The sequence below is a fragment of the Pseudonaja textilis genome, chromosome Z (assembly GCF_049901715.1).
Source record: "Pseudonaja textilis isolate UNSWEBS1 chromosome Z, rPseTex1.2, whole genome shotgun sequence".
NCBI classification, from domain to species: domain Eukaryota; kingdom Metazoa; phylum Chordata; class Lepidosauria; order Squamata; family Elapidae; genus Pseudonaja; species Pseudonaja textilis.
Window position 1 is genome coordinate 124,143,893 of NC_142008.1, and position 18,951 is coordinate 124,162,843.

The following is an 18,951-nucleotide window of genomic DNA, read 5'->3' on the forward strand; positions in this document are numbered from 1 at the left end:
CCGGTTCTCCAAACTACTCAGAATTTCCACTACCGGTTCTCCGGAACTGGTCCAAACCGGCTGAATACCACCTCTGGTTCATCTGCCTCTTATCTTCCTTCATCCGCGGCTCCTTTTCCTGCCTCCCAAGGCCATTTCCACAGACCCTGGCAGGCCACTGTTGCCATCCCCAGTGTCAGAGCCTTAATTGAAAGTTGCTCCCCCCACCCACCTACCCAATTCCACTTTCTCCTTTCTTTTCATTGCAGGAACCTTGGGAAGTCCGGTCTGCGCGTCTCCTGTCTGGGCCTTGGTGAGTTCCAAAGGATCTGGCACAGAATACTTCTGAAAGGTGGGAGGCTCGTTCAATTTTTGGGAAAAAAGACTCTGTTGGGTGTGCTTGTGGCTTCATCCTTGGCCTTCAGCCAGCATCCAGCTCCACCACAGATAAGACGTAAAACAGTCTTTTCCCAGCCTAATAGATGGTGGGTATGCAGTAAGCGTAATATATCTTGATTTCAGCAAAGTGGGAAAAAAGTGCTTAAAGTTGCCCAGGTTGGAGACCCCCTGATGTAACTAAAAAGCTGAAATCTTCCCTATTATTGGTGAAAAGTTTGGCTGATTCCCCAGTTCAGAGGAGGACAGTTAGAAAGAGAATCAAGAATTCTCCATCCAAATGTACTTCGTTTTTAATAGGAACTACAGGTATTCCTTGACTTACGACCCAAAATTGGAACCAGAATTTCCACCGTTAAGCAAGGCGGTTGTTAAGTGAGCCGCTCCCGATTGTACAAGGTTTTTTTTTTGCCATGGTTGCTAAGTGAATCGCAGCAGCTGTTAAATGAATTACACGGTCACGAAGCAAACCCGACTTCTTCACTGAATTTTCATGTTGGAATGTCACAGATGGTGGTCGCGTGACCTTGAAATCATGAAATACGCGCTGAATACACCTGATCTTTGAACAAATGACCGTAGGGACGTGGTGATGGTCGCAACTGTGAGGTCCGATCATAAGTCACTTTGTTCGATGCCATTGCAACTTCAAACTGTCGCTAAACGATCGGTCATAAGTCGAGGACTTCCTGTAGTTTCCTCCCCCCAAAATTCTTGTCCCTTTTTTTTTCTATTATTTGATAATGTCTTGCCGAAGGGCTACTCTAGTCAGCTTACCATAAAAAAGGAAGAAAACAAAAGTGTGTGTGCGTGTGTGTGTGTGTGTGTGTGTGTGTGTGTGTGTGTAAACTGAATAGAAGCAAAATAGAACAACAAAATAAACAATGAAACAGGAACACAGTGAGAATAATAATAAATAAATCAATAATAAAAATAATAGATAAATATCCATAGTGATCCTGCTTCAAAAAGATCACTTTTAATGAACAATTAACCAGTGGAACAGCTTGCCACTAGAAATTGTGGGTGCTCCGTCACCGGTGGTTTCTAAGAAAAAATTGGACTGGAATGTTAAATAGAGTCTCCTTCTTGAGCAAAGGGGCGGACTAGAAGACCTCCAAGGTCCCTTCCAATTCTCTTCATTCTGTTATTCTATTAATTAACCAGTGGAACTGCTTGCCACCAGAAGCTGTGAGTGCTTCATCACTGGAGGTTTTTAAGGAGAAATTGGACAGCCATTTGTCTGGAATTGTATAGGGTCTCCTGCTTGAGTAGGAGGCTGGACTAGAAGACCTCCAAGGTCCCTTCCAACTCTTGTGATTCTGTCGCTTTGGGTTCTAGGCCGCTTAAGAGTAGCTTGGCAAATCCTTAGCAGGAGGGGGCGACCGGATCGATAATCCTGTTTCAAAAGCCCGTTTTCCCTTGTAGGTACGTGGGTGACGTTTGGATCCCAGATCTCAGATGAGGTGAGTCTCACTCCGCCCACCTACCCATTTCATGACTGCAGTTGAAAGACGGAACGGCATAAAGGACAGGAAGAAGAAGATCTGGCCACCAAGGCAGTGGACAGAGGAGAGGGTCTCAAGTCCCAGACAAGAATTATAACAGGAGAAAACATCTCAGCTAAACCCCTCCCTAGTTCAGGCAACCACGAAGCGCATTCAGACACGCAAGATTCTTTAGCTATTGTTGTAACACGCCGGGCAGCTAGCGGAGCTGGCAGCAGATTTGGACAGTGAGGAGGTTGCGGGGGGGAACCTGGGCCGCTCCTGGAGGCTGAGGAAGGTTCGGACGAGGGCTCTGCGTCAGAGGCAAAGATGGCCCAGGGCCGTCCGACAGTTATCAGCTGCCTTCAGAGTCGGGCAGCAGTGAGGCGGGAGAGCAGCTGCAGCCGGTTCCTAGCCTGCGCATGCGCAGAGCGGCCAAAAGGAAAGAACAATTATGAACTCAGGGTTGACCTGGGAATAAAGCCACGGGTGGACGGTAAACGGACCCTCCCATAGGGAATAAAAGAGGAGCAAAAGGGGAGGGGGCTTTTGCAGGAAACAATTCCTTTTGTTCATTGCCGCAGTGGGAAGATCTGCCTGTGCATCTCAGGGACTCTGTGCTGAGCCCTTCCTTGTCAGCACTGCATTTGGAAATATTTGCTTGGCAGATCTCCAAGGTAGATGAGGTCTGTGCTGCTAATTAGACCCTTGAAAGACCGTTTGCCAGGCCTTTGGCTGAAGGTGAATGCAAGAAATTCACCTTTGTTTAATAAAAGTGGTTTTGCCAGGACATAAAAAAAGTCTGCTTAGTGCTTTTTGGGGAAGCCCAGGTCAGAATAGCTATGACCCTAAAAATAATCCTGATTTATATGGATCGGGTGTTTTACTCTGGCCTACCTGAGATCCTTCTGCCCTGTTGCCCTTCGACCATCAGAAGGAATCTATCTTGATTCGACAGAATTAAGAACAATTGAAGTTTTGTAGGCAACCCACATCCTGAGGTCGTCTCCTTGCCCTTCGCTGAATTTTGTTCGGGTTTCTCTGAACTGTTTCCTAAAATGGGCTGCCAGAACCGGACACGATATCAGATTAGGTCAGTCTTTCTCAAAGTTGGCCACTTTTAAGACGGGTGGACTTCAACTCCCAGAATATTAGCCAGCCGCGGAGGGTAAGTTTCTTAATAGACGGTGGGTATGCAGTAAGATGTAATATATCTTTGACTTAAAAAAGAAAGAAAGAAAGAAAGAAAGAAAGAAAGAAAGAAAGAGCTGGCTGGCTGGCTGGGGAATTCTGGGAGTCCACCCGTCTTAAAAGTTTCCAGCTATTTTTTTTTTTTTTAAAGAGGTCTAGGCTGACCTCAGCTTCCTCTCCAAATCTCAACATTGAAAAGACTCCCTCCCTAGCACACACACACACACACACACACACAAACACACAAACTCTATGTCCCTAAGCTAAAAGCCAAGATAGGGAGAAGGCTTCCGAAATCATTCCCCGCCACTCTTTCTTAACAGGCAAGTTTTAAACGGTTGGTGCAGATTTTTCTATCTTTCTGCAAGAGAAGCTTTTACTGGGGAGGGTTGGGTGGGCAGTGAAGCCTCCCAGGTTAAAAAAAAAAGCCCCCCTTCCTCTTTTCCCTCCTTCCCCTCCGTTTCTCTTTCTGCTCCCAGGTGGCTGAAAACGTGCTCACCATTGCTTACGAAAACGGGGTCAACCTCTTCGACACAGCCGAAGTCTACGCTTCTGGCAAGTAGGTTGGGCTGTTTGCACCCTTGGCTTTCTTGGGGGAGAAAATGGGGCGGGGAGGACGACAGACAGGATCCATTGAGTGTTCGCTGCAGCTGCTGGTGCCCAGGAGGACACTCAACCGGCGAATATTCTCTCTCCCTTGGGTGAATTGGGAGGTTGGGTGGCATCACGGCAGTAAGGTTGTGTGACTTCTCGTCCAGCAAGCTTTGCCAGGATGGGATAGGGGGTTGGACTAGAGGATCTCTTAGGCCCTTTCCAGCCCTGGGATTCTGCGTACTGTGCTCTCTCCCAATCCAGAGGGAAAAAGGAACATTTCTCCATTGCAAAAGGAACTGAATGGTGTAGATAGATAGATAGATAGATAGATAGATAGATAGATAGATGATAGAGAGATAGAGATGAGATAGATAGATAGATAGATAGATAGATAGATAGATAGATAGATAGATAGATAGATAGATAGATAGAAAGAAAGATATAGGAATAGGAATAGCAGAGCAGACAATAGAATAGAACAGAACAGAACAGAATGTAGGATAGGAAAGAATAGGATAGGATAGGATAGGATAGGACAGGACAGGACAGGACAGGACAGGATAGGATAGGATAAGATAGAATGTAGGATAGGATAGGATAGGATAGGATAGGATAGGATAGGACAGGACAGAACAGAACAGAACAGAACAGAACAGAACAGAATAGAATAGAATAGAATAGAATAGAATTCTTTATTGGCCAAGTGTGGTTGGACACACAAGGAATTTGTCTTTGGTGCAAATGCTCTCAGTGTACATAAAAGAAAAGATACATCCGTCAAGAGTCAAGAATCATCAGGTACAACACTTAATGACAGTCCTAGGGTACCATAAGCAATCAAATCATACTAGGAAACAGTCAATATAAACCGTAAGGATACAAGCGACAAAGTTACAGTCATACAGTCACAAGTGGAAGGAGTTGGCGATAAGGAATGATAAGAAGATTAATAGTAATAGTAGTGCAAACTTTGTAAATAGTTGGACAGTGTTGAGGGAAATATTTGTTTAGCAGAGTGATGGCGTTTGGGGGAAGAAACTCCCCTTGTGTCTAGTTGTTCTGGTGTGCAGGGCTCTATAGCATCTTTTTGAGGGTAGGAGTTGAAACACTTTTATGTCCAGGATGTGAGGGGTCTGTAGATATTTTCACAGCCCTCTTTTTGACTCGTGCAGTATAACAGGTCCTCGACGGAAGGCAGGTGGGTAGTAATTGTTTTTTCTGCAGTCCTAATTATCCTCTAGTTCTAATTATTCTCTAGGCCCTGCCCTATGATTGCCGAGTTCCCTTAACTGTAGTTGGCGCTGCCAAGGGGCACTTCAGCCACAGCCCCCCCCATGAGGCGTTCTGGGCACCACTCAGCCCCGAGCCAACCCCCACGCTTCCTTCTGTGCCTGGCCTGCCAGCTCCTCCCAAGCATATCAATCGAATAATCAAAATAAAAAGATAAAAGCTTTCCAACTCCCCATGGCTATTCTCCGTCGTCACGGGAGATCTATCAAATAGCCCCACCGTGTTTCACAGGCTGTCCAGCTATGCAGGCACTATGCACTATATGTTCTCTCCACGGATGAGGAACAGAAAAAATGCAGCGCTGTGCACTTTATAGGTAGAAAAAGGTGCTCTTTCCATACTCTTGTGCCCTGTGCATGAACAAAAAGTGTTTTTCCCATGCTCAGAAACCCTATGGACCACTTTGCGGGGACAAAAAGTTTTTTTCACCCTGTGCAGAAAACCCTTGGCTGCTTTGCAGGGAGGAAAACGCGCTTTCTCCGTGCACAGAAGGGTGCTTCTCCGTGCTCAAAAACCCTCTTCTCTTTCACAGCCCTGTTCTAGGCCAGATGGTTTAGCGCTGCTGGAGCCAACCCTTCTTTCCACAAGACTGGGCCTGGGTTTTTATTTTTGGTTTTCCTTGCATTAAACCAAGCATTGGCTAGGAGCGATTCCCTCTGAATGTGGCCAATTTCAGAATCAGTGACACAATTCTGTCATTCTGGATTTTGGAACCTTTCCAAATGAAGTGTGTGTGTGTGTGAGAGAGAGAGGGTGGGGAGGGAGAGAGGGGGAAAGAAAAGGGAGAGAGAGAGAGAGAGAGAAAGAGAAAAAGAGGAAGGAAGGAAGAAAGAGAAAAGAGAGAAAAAGGAAGGAAGAACAAGAAAGAAAGAAAAAGAGGAAGAAAGAAAGAAAGAGAAAGAAAGAGAGAGAAAAAGAAAGAAAGAGAGAGGAAGGAAGAGAAAAAGAGAGAAAAAGGAAGAAAGAAAAAGAAAAAGAAAGAAAGAAAGAAAGAAAGAAAGAAAGAAAGAAAGAAAGAAAGAAAGAAAGAAAGAAAGAGAGGAAGGAAGGAAGGAAGGAAGGAAGAGAAAAAGAGAGAAAAAGAAAGAAAAAGAAAGAAAAAGAAAGAAAGAAAAGAGGAAGAAAGAGAAGAAGGAAGAAAGAAAGAGAGAAAAAGAAAAAGAAAGAAAGAAAGAAAGAAAAAGAGGAAGGAAGGAAGAGAGAGAGAGAGAAAAAGAGAAAGAAAGAGGAAGGAAGAAAGAGAAAAGAGAGAAAAAAGAAAGAAAAGGAAGAAAGAGAAAGAGAGAGAGAAAAAGAGAAAGAGAGAGAGGAAGGAAGAAAGAGAAAAGGAAGGAAGAAAGAAAGAGAAAGAAAGAGAAAAAGAGAAAGAAAGAGAGAGAGAGTTTTTCAAAGGAGGGTCAAGGGGTGATTCAGGTGGAGCTGAATCGCACACAATCACATCAACGCCATCCAGATAGACGGGGCCTTTGCACAAATCGTAGCCCACAGGGCACGCACGCGCACGCACACACACACACACACACGTGCATTCACATACACACACACACACACACACACCAATGCACAAACGGGCATCAGTCAACTGGAAGGCTTATTATGGGATTGCCATTTCAGCCTCTTCGCAATTGCTGCAAAATGTCATGTTGTGAGTAGAGAGCTGGGCTCCTTCGCAACGCTACAACAACAACAACCAGGACCTTTGCACGAGTCCTGGAATAGAACCGGTGTCAGAAAAGGAGCTTCCAGTTCCTCCTGGCTAATGGAATGACAAGAGTCGGAAGGGACCTCGGAGGTCTTCTAGTCCAACCCCCTGCTCAGGCAGGCAGGGAGGCGTTTCAGTGTGCGTAATTCTTGGGGAAGGGAAGAGAGATTCCGTGTGGCTTTTTCCCCCCCCCACACACACACCCAACTGGAAACCACACAGCGGCTGAAGAAGGAAAGGAGGCCTCCAAGAGATTTTCTTACAGCCATGAAAAAGCTCCCTTCACTCGGCAGAGGGAGGGGGAAAGGAAGAAAAGAGAAAGAAAGAAAGAAAGAAAGAGAGAGAGAGAGAGAGAGAGAGAGAGAGAGAGAGAGAAAGAAAGAAAGAAAGAAAGAAAGAAAGAAAGAAAGAAAGAAAGAAAGAAAGAAAGAAAGGGGGCTCAAGAAAGGGGTTTGATCAGGACAACTTATCTTCCTCCTTCTGGGTGGGGGGAGAGGAAGCTGCCGTATCAGAATTGCTGAATCAGGTCGACTTCAATAAAGGAGAAAATAAATAAATAACAATAAATAAACAATAAAGGGGCGTGCATAAGCGCACCAACGTGCCCACCGTCCCTGTCCTATTGTTTCTTTTTTATTTTTCTTATATGTACCCATTTCATGTATTCATAGCTACGTATATACTTATACCTATTACCTTGTAAGCGATTGACAAACCAAAATAAATAAAATAAATAATAAATTTTTGTAGCTCAGCGTGGGACGGAGGGGTCCTCGGTGGTCTCGGAGCTTGGCGGTTTTCTTGCAGGCAGGGCCAGCCTCTGGAATAGAAAGTAAGAGCAGATCCCCTTCCCTTCTAGCCCTGATGATGTTCCCTAGTTGGGTCATGAAACGTCTGCAAGAAAACCACCCAGCTCAGAGACCAACAAGGACCCCACAATCCTCCTCCTCTTCCCCTTCCTTCCTTCCTTCCTTCCTTCCTTCCTTCCTCCCTCCCTCCCTCCCTCCTCTTCCTCCTCCAACCCTCCTCCCTTCTAGCGCTGATGAGATTCCCTAGTTGGGTCATGAAACGTCTGCAAGAAAACCACCCAGCTCAGAGACCAACAAGGACCCCACCATCGTCCTCCTCCTCCTCTCTAAAACCCCACTGCCTTCTAGCACTTCTCACGTCACATAGTCACATCCTTCGTTCCACTCCCTCCCTTCCTTTCCCCCTCTCCCTCCCTCCTTATCATCCTTTTTCCTTCCTTCCTTCCCTCCTTTTTCCTCCCTCCATCCTTCTGTCCCTCCTTCTCTCCTTTCCCTCCCCTCTTCTCTCCCCTTCCTCCTTTCCCCCTTCTCCCTCCTTCCCTCCTCATGAGTATGCCTGTTTTTCCTTCCTTCCTTTTCCTTCCTTCCATCTTCCTCCCTCCGTCCTTCTGTCCCTCCGTCCGTCCTTTCTTTCCCACCTCTTCTCTCCCCTCCCTCCCTTCCTTTTTCCCTCTCTCCTGTCTTCCTTCCTTCCATCTTTCCCTTCCTTCCTTCCATGTCCCTCCCTCCGTCTGTCTGTCTTTCCCCCCTCCTTTCCTTCCCCTATTCTCTCCCCATCCTCCTTCCCTTCCTTTTTCCCTCTCTCCTGCCTTCCTTCTTTCCCTTCCTTCCTTCCTTCCTTCCTTCCTTCCTTCCTTCCTTCTGTGTCCCTCCTCCCTCCTTCTGTCCCTCCCTCCGTCCTTTCTTTCCACCTCTTCTCTCCTCTCCCTCTTCCTTTTTCCCTTTCTCTCCTGTCTTCCTTCCTTCCTTCTTTCCCTTCCTTCCTTCCATGTCCCTCCCTCCGTCCTTCTGTCTTTCCCTCCCTCCTTTCCTTCCCCTATTGTCTCCCCATCCTCCTTCCCTTTCTTTTTCCCTCTCTCCTGCCTTCCTTCTTTCCCTTCCTTCTTTCCCTCCCTCCCTCCCTTCCTTCCTTCCTTCCTTCCTTCCTTCCTTCCTTCCTTCCTTCCTTCCTTCCGTGTTCCTCCCTCCATCCTTCTGTCCTTCCCTCCCTCCTTTCCTTCCCCTTCTCTCCCCTCCCCCTTCCTTTCCTTTTTCCCCTCTCTCCTTCCTTCCTTCCTTCCTTCCTTCCTTCCTTCCTTCCTTCCCTTCTTTTTTTAATTTCCTTTCCTCTTTTCTATATCCTTCCTTCTTTCTCTTCTATTTTTGTTTTCCAGAGCAGAAAAAACTTTGGGGAATATCTTGAAGAGCAAAGGATGGAGGTAAGGCTTCCCCCCCACCCCCACCCTCACCCCCCCCCGGTTCCCCCCGGTCCCTGCTGGCAGATGGCACCGGTGATGCCCCAAGCCCAGATTGGCAGCTGGGTTCTTTCCTGGGAGGGCAGAGGGTGAGAGTGGGTGGGGCTGTGAGGTCATCGAAGGGGGCGGAGTCGCAGGCTCTGGATCGGGGGGGGGGGAGAGGGGGGCTAATTGAGAAGGTTTCTCCTATTTTTCCTCGTTTCGGTGAAAGTTTGCACCTTTTTGCCAAATTGCATGCAGGTAGTCCTTGAGTTATGACAACAATCGAGCCCAACTGGGTCAACTCATAAAATATTTCTATGCTCTTTTTAGAGTTGCCAACAGAAAGGGAGGAGGGGGGAGCAGTGTGGCAGATGGGAAACCGAAAGCGCATTCCATAAATAGTTTTTCAAAGATAGTAACCAGGTGACTGAAGTTTCTGCCACGTACAATGCTAACTGGAGAGCGTGATTGATGGCTCTGGGCTATGGCTGTGTCCCATTGGAGAATATGGATTATGAAACACCCAGTGGGGATGGGAGGGGGTGGGGAAACCAGGGTCAAGGGTGACAATGAATGATGGGTCTCAGAGTCGGCTGCACCCGGGCAGTGCCGGACCTGTTCGCACCCCATAAATCCTTTTTGGGAAGTTTTGGAAGTTTGGCTCGAGACTCACTCTCGGGTTAAGTGCCAGAATCCTGACACCAACATTGATCTGACAAGCGAGATCTATGTTCAGTGAGTTCGGCTCCCGTTTCTGGCCGCCGTTATTAAATGAATCACTGCAGTGGTTAAGTGAGTCACACAGTGAGTAGGGCTTTCCCCGTGGGTTTCGCCGATCAGAAAGTCGCAAAAAGCGGATCGCGGGACCTCGGGACGCTGGGCGGGACGTCATAAGTACGACTCAGTTGCCAAGCATCTTGAGTTTTGACCCAGTGGATGCGGCAATAGTCGCAAGTGTGAAAAAAGGGAGGTCACTTCGAACGGTCGCTAAATGAACCATTGTGAGCCGAGGACGGCCCACTCTATTTTTTTTTTTTTTTTTTTTGCAGGCGTTCCAGCTACGTGGTCACCACCAAAATTTACTGGGGAGGCCAGTAAGTGCTCCGAGACCTGTCCATCTGCAGAGAAAAAAAATCCACGGAGGAGGGGGGGTTGGAGTAAATGACCTCTGAGGTCCCTTCCAACTCTGTTAATCCCTTTAAAAAGAATTTATTTATTTTTTTATCCCTTCCGTGCAGGCTTCCGATGGCAGTGGACTACAGGCCATCCTCCCCGGCAGTCTGACGCAGGCAGCCGGGCGAGGCGAAGGCCCTGCCTGTGAATAGGGCTGTGGTTTTTGTTTTTTTATTGCGGTGTGGTGGGAAACAGGAACTGAGTTTCCCCCCACGACTCCCCTCCAGCACTATTTTTCTAAGGGACTCTCCCAAAAAATCTTAACTGCCCCTTGAGGATTTTGGGGTGCAGGGATGGCGGCTGGGCCTGGTTGTGATGTTTCACTCTCCTTTCCCCCTCCTCTTTCCTCCTCCTCCTCCTCCTCCCTCCTCCTCCTTCTTCTTCTCTTCTCTTCTTCTCTCTCCTCCTCCTCCTCCTCCTCCTCCTCCTCCTCCTTCTCTTCTCCTCCTCCTCTTCCTCCTCCTCCTCCTCCTTCTCTTCTCCTCCTCCTCCTCTTCCTTCTTCTTCTTCTCTTCTCTTCTCTTCTCCTCCTCCTCTTCCTCCTCCTCCTCCTCCTCCTCTCTTCTCCTCCTCCTCCTCCTCCTCCTTCCTTCTCTTCTCTTCTCCTCCTCCTCTTCCTCCTCCTCCTCCTCCTCCTCCTCCTTCTTCTTCTTGTTTTCTTCAAGGGCCGAGACCGAAAGGGGCTTATCCCGGAAACACATCATTGAGGGTGAGAAGGGGGCAGAGGAGGGGCTGGGGAGGGAGGGGCTGAGCCCTGGATGGGAGCTGAATCTCAAGGAAAAGGGGGAAGGGCAATTCGTGGAAAGGGGGATCAGCTTTTAAGTAGGAGAAGGGAGGGAGGGAGGGAAATAGATGAGAGGGAGAGAGAAGTGAAGTAGAAGAGAGAGGAAGGAACACGGAAGGGAAGGGGGAGGGAAGGAAGGAAGGAAGGAAGGAAGGAAGGAAGGAAGGAAGGAAGGAAGGAAGGAAAGGAAAATAGATGAGGGAGGGAGGGAGAAGAAAATAGAAGGGATAGGAAGGAAGGAAGGAAGGAAGGAAGGAAGGAAGGAAGGAAGGAAGGAAGGAAGGAAAATAGATGAGGGAGGGAGAAGCAAAATGGAAGGACGGGGGAGGGAGAGGAGAAATAGAAGGGATAGGAAGGAAGGAAGGAAGGAAGGAAGGAAGGAAGGAAGGAAGGAAGGAGAAAAATAGATAAGAGGGAGGGAGGGAAGGAAGGAAAAGAGCAATACAAGAGAGAGGAAGGAAGGAAAGGAAGTGGATGGATGGAAGGATGGATTTAAGTACAGAAGAACAGGTGGGTGGGAAGGATGGATGAACAAGAGGAAAGGATGGAGGGATTGAAGGAAGGATGAATAGGATGGATTAAGGGACAGAAGGATGGGTGGATGGATGGGTGGGAAGGATGGGTTACAAGCTCCCCGCTGGGGACCCTCAGCTCCCATCATCCCCAGCCCTCCCCCTTGGGGGCTCCTAATTCCATCGTTTCTCCTCCCTCCCCTTCTTCCCTCCTCCAGGGCTGAAAGGGTCCCTGCAGAGACTCCAGCTGGGATACGTGGACATCGTCTTCGCTAACCGGATGGATGCTAACAGCCCCATGGAAGGTGGGTGGCTTCCTCTCTTCTGGCCTTCTTCCCCCCCCCCCATGCACACCCCTCAAACTTTTAGGATCAGGACCCCCCAAATTCCCAGCCTCATTTTGAGTAAGGACCTGCCTCCTGTGTCTACCCTGAATAAATGCCTTTTTACCACTCGCCAGGATAATTCCACCACGATTTAAAAAAACAGCAACACATATTTAATACACAGGAGGCATATGCACACACACACACACACACACACACACACACACAATCGTTCCGACACACTTCGCATCTCCGGCAGCTAAAAGAAATACCCCAGATACACATTTTGCAGGCGGGGTAGTCAAAAAGCAGCCAAGATGGCAGCCGTAGTGCCCGGCCATCTTGACGTTTTTGACCGGATCTTGTAGATCTGTCTTCACAATGCTGTTTTCTTTCAAGAGAAAGAAATAAGAAATAGGAAGGCCAAGAACTTAATTGAAAAGGAGGAGGAGGAGGAGGAGGAGGGAGGAGGAGAAGGAGGAAAAAGAGAAGGAGGAGGAGAAGAAGAAGAAGGAGAAGAAGAAGGAGGAAGAAGGAGGAGGAGGAGGAGGAGGAGGAGGAGGAGGAGGAGGAGGAAGAAAAAAGAAGAAGAAGAAGAAGAAGAAGAAGAAGAAGAAGAAGAAGAAGAAGAAGAAGAAGAAGAAGAAGAAGAAGAAGAAGAAGAAGAAGAAGAAAGGGAAAAGCAGGGGGCTAGATCTGTGACTTATGACCATCAGTCCTCGCACTTATGACCATCCCCATCGCCATGTCATCAAAATCGGGGCTGGTAATCTATGACAGGTCACGTAATCATGATTTCCAGCCGGCTTCTGGCCAGAAGCCAGATTTACAGTAATGATTCACTTAACAAGTGCCTTGACTCGCTTAACAACCATTGCAAAAATGGTTGTAAAATCAGACGTGACTCCCTTAACAACCGCAGTTTTGCTCTGCTCTCGCGGAGACGTCCCGTTTTAGTGAAGCCAATGGCCTCTGTCCCCTCCCCCCCACTTTTTTCCTAGGTAGGGAATGCAGGGGAGGGGGTGAACTGCCCCGGGGGCCTGCATGACACCCCCAGCCCCCAAATTCAGTGCCCAGTCAACCAGGGTTGGCTTTGCAAACTCCAGCCTGTCTCGTTGGTTCTCTCCTTCCTGCAGAGGGTGACCTGAACTTCCGGGTGTCCTTGCTGGAAGGTACTATAGATCCCCTCCTTGTGAGCCCCCTCACCAATGTCCTGCTCCCCCTCTTGTCTTTTGCACCCTGAACTTCTCAAGCCGTTAGAAAAGGGGTGGGGGGTGAAGAAAAAAACACCTACAACGTTACGTGTATAAGATGAGTCTTTTTTCGGCCCCTGCCCCTTTAAGGTTGGGCGGACTTCGGCTCCCGGCAGGGGGATTCTGGGAGTTGAAGTCCACCCTGTCTTAAAGGGGCCGAGGCCCACAAATTTGCAAGGGCTGTTAAATCGGCATTTTTTTTTTTTCTCCAAGAGCGAATGGCATTTTGGGGGCGAAACATGGTGTGTGTCCCCCGTTGTCCTCGTCACACCATCAGTGAGGAGACCCCCAAATTCTAGGAAGGGCTTTTCGGGTGGGGAGCAGGATGTCTTTTGGGTTGCCTCTCAGTGGGGATTTCCCGCCCCCCCTCAACTTTTTAGCAGAAAGAGGTTAAATTCAAAGGGTCGGATTTAAATGTATTCGTTTTACATTCCAGCCAGGAATCTTTTTAAAAAGTTTCCTATTTCTATTTCTTTTTTATTATTTTTATTTATTGCACTGCTGTCTGAAATCATGCTGACTCTAGGTAGCTGGAAGAAATAGGAGAAGAGAAGAGAAGAGAATTTAGAATAGAATTTAGTATAGAGTACAATTTAGAAGATAATAGAGTAGAATTTAGAATAGAATAGAATAATAAAATACAGAAAATAGAAGAGAATTTAGTATAGAATACAATGTAGAAGAGAAAAGAATAAAATAGAGTAGAATAGGATAAGAATTTAGTATAGAATAGAATAGAATTTAGTATAGAAGAGAATAAAATACAGAAAATACAACAGAAAAGAATTTAGTATAGAATACAGTTTAGAAGAGAAGAGAATAAAATAAAGTAGAATAGAATGGGACTTTAGTATAGAATAGAATTTAGTGTAGAATAGAATAGAAAACATAATAGAAAATAGCATAGAATAGAATAGAATTAGAATAGAATAGAACAGAACAGAATAGAATAGAATAGAATAGAATAGAATAGAATAGAATAGAATAGAATAGAATATAGAATAGAATAGAAATAGAATAGAATAGAACGGAACGGAACGGAACGGAACGGAACGGAACGGAACAGAACAGAATAGAATATAGAATGGAATAGAATAGAATAGAATAGAATAGAATAGAATAGAATAGAATAGAATAGAATAGAATAGAATTAGAACAGAATAGAACAGAATGGAATAGAATAGAATAGAACAGAATTAGAACAGAACAGAACAGAACAGAACAGAACAGAATAGAATAGAATAGAATAGAATAGAATAGAATAGAATAGAATAGAATAGAATAGACAGAGATGGGAGGGACCTTGGAGGTCTTCTAGTCCAACCCCCCTCCTCAGGCAGAAAACACTAAACCATTTTAGACAAAGGGTTACCCAATCTCCTCTTAAAAACTTCCAGGGTTGGTGGGAGACCCCCTTGTACTATAATGAGGGCTTCAGGGTGCATGCAAAAAAAGTCAAGGAGGCAGCTGTGGGTACGACCACACCTAGTCCTATTTCCTGGGCTTCGCTGTTATGGCCGTCCCTTCGCCGGCAAAGGCCGTGGGGTGGGGGTCTCTTTTGGAATGTGGAAATGTGGGGGCTTTTTCCCCCCTAGGCCAAGATGGCAGGAATCTGACTCGTCAATGGGACAAAGCCCAAGTAGTCCTTGACTTACAACAGTTCATTAGTGACCGTTGGAAGTTTACAACGGCACTGAAAAAAAGTGACTCAGGACCGTTTTTCACACTTACGACTTGCAAAATTCTCCACGGCCACGCAATCAGAATTCAGGCTCTTGACCACTGACTCACATTTATGACCGTTCCAGGGGGGGTCACACGATCCCCTTTTACGACCTTCTGATGAGCAAAGTCGGGCTGGGGGGGAGCCAGATTCACTTAACGACCGTGTGACTCGCTTAACCATCCCAGCAATTCATTGAACAACGGTGGCAAGGAGGGTCGTAAACCAGGGCAAAGTTCATCTAGCAATCGTGTGTCTCACTTAAGGACTGCACCGACTCGCTTAACTGTGGGGAGAAAAGTCATATAACAGGGCAGAGTTCACTTAACAACTGTGTTACTCATTTAAGGACTGCACTGATTAACTTAACTGTGCCAAAAAAAAAAAAGGTTACAAAACAGGGCTAAAACTCTGAATACCCAGCAGTGAAACTTTCCAAGACTTACTTGAAATAATTTGCTTTTAAAAAAATCACAGAAAAATTAAAAAGAAAAACCCCCAAAGGAACAAAAGACGAAGTCAGGGTAATTATCTAAAAAAATAATAAATCAGATGGACTTAATAACAAAGGGGAAAAGAGTACAGGCAGTCCTCAACGTATGACCACCAGTGAGCCCGAAATTCAGGTTGCCAAGGGAGAAATTCATTAAGTGAGTTTTCTTCCACGTTACAACCTTCCTCGCCAGGTTTGTTAAGTGAACTACTTCAGTTGTTAAGGAAGTCACACAGCTGTTAAGTGAATCCACCTGCCCCGATGTTCATGGGGATGTTGCAGTGGTCATAAGTGTGAAAAATAATAGTCCTAAGTCCCGTTTTCCAGTACCGTTCTAACTTCGGTCACTAAATGAGCTGTTGTAAGTCAAGGACTACCTGTAGTAGAATCTGGGATCTGGCCTGAGAGGTCTGTCCTGCCATTTCCTCTTGTCTTGAACCCAGGACTTCTCTTTGCTGCCCATAATAGCCTCCTAACTCTAACCAGCCCTAATCTACTGTCCCTGTCCTAACGTTCCCTTTATTTGTACCCATTTTATTTATTAATAATCACGGTTATACTTATATCTGTTATTTAATACATGCTTGACAAAATAACTGAAATAAAATAGTCTAATCCCTTAATTCACTGTTTCTCAACCTTGGCCCCTTTAACATGGGTGAACTTCAACTCCCAGAATTCGCCAGTCAGCCATGCAGGGTAACTTTCACAATAGACGGTGGGAATGCAGTAAGTGTAATAGATCTTGACTTCAGCAAAGTGAAAAAAAGAGCTGGCTGGGGAATTCTGGGAGATGAAGTCCACAAGTCTTGAATCAGGGGTCTTCAACCTTGGCGACTTTAAGACATGTGGACTTCAACTCCCAGAATTCCCCAGCCAGCCCTGGAAAGTAACTTTCTTAATAGATGGTGGGTATGCAGTAAGCGTAATATATCTTGACTTCAGCAAAGTGGAGGAAAAAGAGCTGGCTGGGGAATTCTGGGAGTTGAAGTCCATAATTCTTAAATCAGGGATGTCCAACCTTGGCCACTTTAAGACATGTGGACTTCAACTCCTAGAATTCCCCAGCCAGCTCTCTTTTTCCCACTTTCCTGAAGTCAAGATATATTACACTTACTGCATACCCACCATCTATTAAGAAAGTTACCCTCCATGGCTGGCTGGGGAATTCTGGGAGTTGAAGTCGACACGTCTTCAAGTGCCCAAGGTTGGAGACCTCCGATTTAGGACTTGTGGACTTCAACTCCCAGAATTCCCCAGCCAGCCAGCCATGGAGGGTAACGGTGGGAATGCAGTAAGCGTAATATATCTTGACTTACAACAAAGTGAGGGGGGAAAGCCGGCTGGGGAATTCTGGGAGTTGAAGCCCACACGTCTTAAATCAGGGGTCTCCAACCTTGGGCACTAAGACTCCTGGACTTCAACTCCCAGAATTCCCTAGCTGGCTTTTCACCCTCACTTTGCTGTAAGTCAAGATCTATTACGCTTACTACATACCCACCATGACTGGCTGGCTGGGGAATTCTGGGAGTTGAAGTCCACAAGTTTTAAAGGGACGAAGGTTAACAAACCCTTCCTTACCCTTCTGTATGTTTTCCCAAAGAGGAAACCCTACTGACTTCAGTGGGGCTTACTTCCACCTTACTCATCTAGGTGAGTCCCGCTGTACTTCCGTGTAGGGAGTAGACATGCATAGTGTGTAGTTTGCAAGCTTTGTGGGGGCCCTCTGTCTGGAGTTGTGTGTGGCTTGTGCTGCCAACAACCAGAGGCACCTCCGGTTTAGCTGCTATTTAGCATTTCCACCACTATTTAAATAATCCAGAAATCCTGATAGCAGAAACGTCGTTCTGCTTGGAAAGTACCTGGTTGTGTAATAAGCACAGGTGTTCCTCGACTTATGATGGTTCATTTAGTGACCATTCAAAGTTACGTGCGACAAACTTACCAACTGCAGTGATTCACTTAACAACTGTGGAAAGAACTTCATTCAGCAAAATTCACTTGAGAAATGTTTCAGTTAGCGACCAAACATTTGGGTTCCGTTGTGGTTGTAAGTCGAGGACCACCTGTACTAAGTCAAAAATAAATAACATATTTTAGGGTTAAAAACAAGCTGTGATGAAGGACGAGGAGTTGAAAGGGTTGGCAGCCTTATACGGTGTTTTTCTGACTGTCCTTAAATGCAAACCTTTTATTGCCTGGTTGTTGTTGTTTTTAATAGTGGACTCACCCACATTTTGCAATGTTCTTTGAAATGTATTTCACACTTCCTCTTCCATTTTTTTGATTTTCCTTAAGGAAAAATGATTAAAAAGAGGTGGTGATTATTTTCTTTATGGAAAATGCTAAAAAAAAATAATCTAATCTGTTTTCCATAAGGTGATGCTAAATTGAAAATGTAAGGTGATAATGGACTCGTGCATTCATGCATTGAACTCAGGGTGTATGTGTGTGTGTTGTCCAAACTGTGGTTTGTTGAATCAACCACAATGTTTGGGTTCATTCACTAAAACAAGCACTGTTGATGCATAAATACGTTGCTTGCTGGGACTTTGTAACACTGGTCTACAGAGAACTTGGGACAAAGCTTTTTCCAATTTCCTAGACTTTGTTAAAAATAGAAATGTCCACAAAGGCGATCAGAAACATAAAGATGGATTTGTGGTTGTGATTGCTATCTTAACTTAGATACCCTCCATGAATATAACATTCAGGCTGTAGATTTTGAAGCAGTCGCTGAAATCGGTGTCTTTTAATCTCGGCAACTATTCCTGGGGATTGAAGTCCACCAATCTTCAAGTGACCAAGTTTGAAAAACGCTTGATTTTTCCAACTTCTGGATGGGAGAAACTGCAACTCCTCAGAGGCTCAGCATCCAGGGCGGACTCATGGGAATTGAAGTCCACTCATATCAACGTGGCTCTGTTGGGGAAAGCTCTTCAACTCCTGTCTGCGGGTCAGGATGTGATTCCCACCAGAGCGAGATGAAAAACTTCTCAAGATATCCAACCTATTTTTCCAAAGCACCAGAGAGTAGGACAAGAAGCGACCGATGCTAACTAACCAAGGAGAGAAGCAACCTAGAACTAAGGAAACATCTCCTGACAGTGAGAACAGTTAGCCAGTGGAACTGCCTGCCTCCAGAAGCTGTGGGTGCTCCAACATTGGAGGCTTTCAAGGAGATACTGGACAATCCCTTGTCTGACATTGTCTAGGGTCTCTCTAGATCTAGACCCTAGACAATGTCAGACAAGAGATTGTCCAGTCTCTCCTGGACAATCCCTTGTCTGACATTGTCTAGGGTCTCTGCTTGAGCAGGGGGCTGGACTAGAAGACCTCCAAGGTCCCTCTCAACCAGTGGTGGGAATCAAATAATTTAACAACCGGCTCTCTATCCTAATCATTTGTTCCAACAACCAGTTCACCAAACTGCTCAGAAAGTTAACAACCGGTTCTCCTGAACCGTTGCGAACCGGCTGAATCCCACCACTGCTTCCGACTCTTGTCATTCTGTTCAGACGATGTTCTGCATCAAGCTACTTGCCTTCGTTCACTTTTTTCTTCCCTGACGTGTTTTTCTGAATATGAAAGACTTCCCATCTTTGAAATGTGAGGCGGGGGGGAAACAAAAAAAAAAGAGGGGAAATTATACTTTAGCGCTGATCTCTCTTTATATTTTCATTTTTCCTGCCAGAGATCGTCCGAGCCATGACTTACGTCATCAACCAAGGCATGGCTATGTACTGGGGGACTTCGCGCTGGAGTGCAATGGAGATTATGGTAAATTCTGAACTTTGGGGGGG

At 46.1% G+C, this 18,951-nt stretch overlaps 1 protein-coding gene across 1 annotated transcript in view; it reads left to right on the forward strand.

Annotated features, from left to right (window-relative positions):
- Positions 1-18,951, forward strand: part of KCNAB3 (potassium voltage-gated channel subfamily A regulatory beta subunit 3) — a 42,725-nt gene that overhangs the window by 14,001 nt on the left and 9,773 nt on the right. The window contains exons 2-9 of the mRNA XM_087917805.1: positions 249-292; positions 1,804-1,841; positions 3,533-3,612; positions 8,822-8,866; positions 9,934-9,978; positions 10,723-10,766; positions 11,572-11,658; positions 18,843-18,928. Coding sequence (XP_087773931.1) covers positions 249-292; positions 1,804-1,841; positions 3,533-3,612; positions 8,822-8,866; positions 9,934-9,978; positions 10,723-10,766; positions 11,572-11,658; positions 18,843-18,928 — 469 coding nt within the window. The remainder of the gene's footprint in view (positions 1-248; positions 293-1,803; positions 1,842-3,532; positions 3,613-8,821; positions 8,867-9,933; positions 9,979-10,722; positions 10,767-11,571; positions 11,659-18,842; positions 18,929-18,951) is intronic.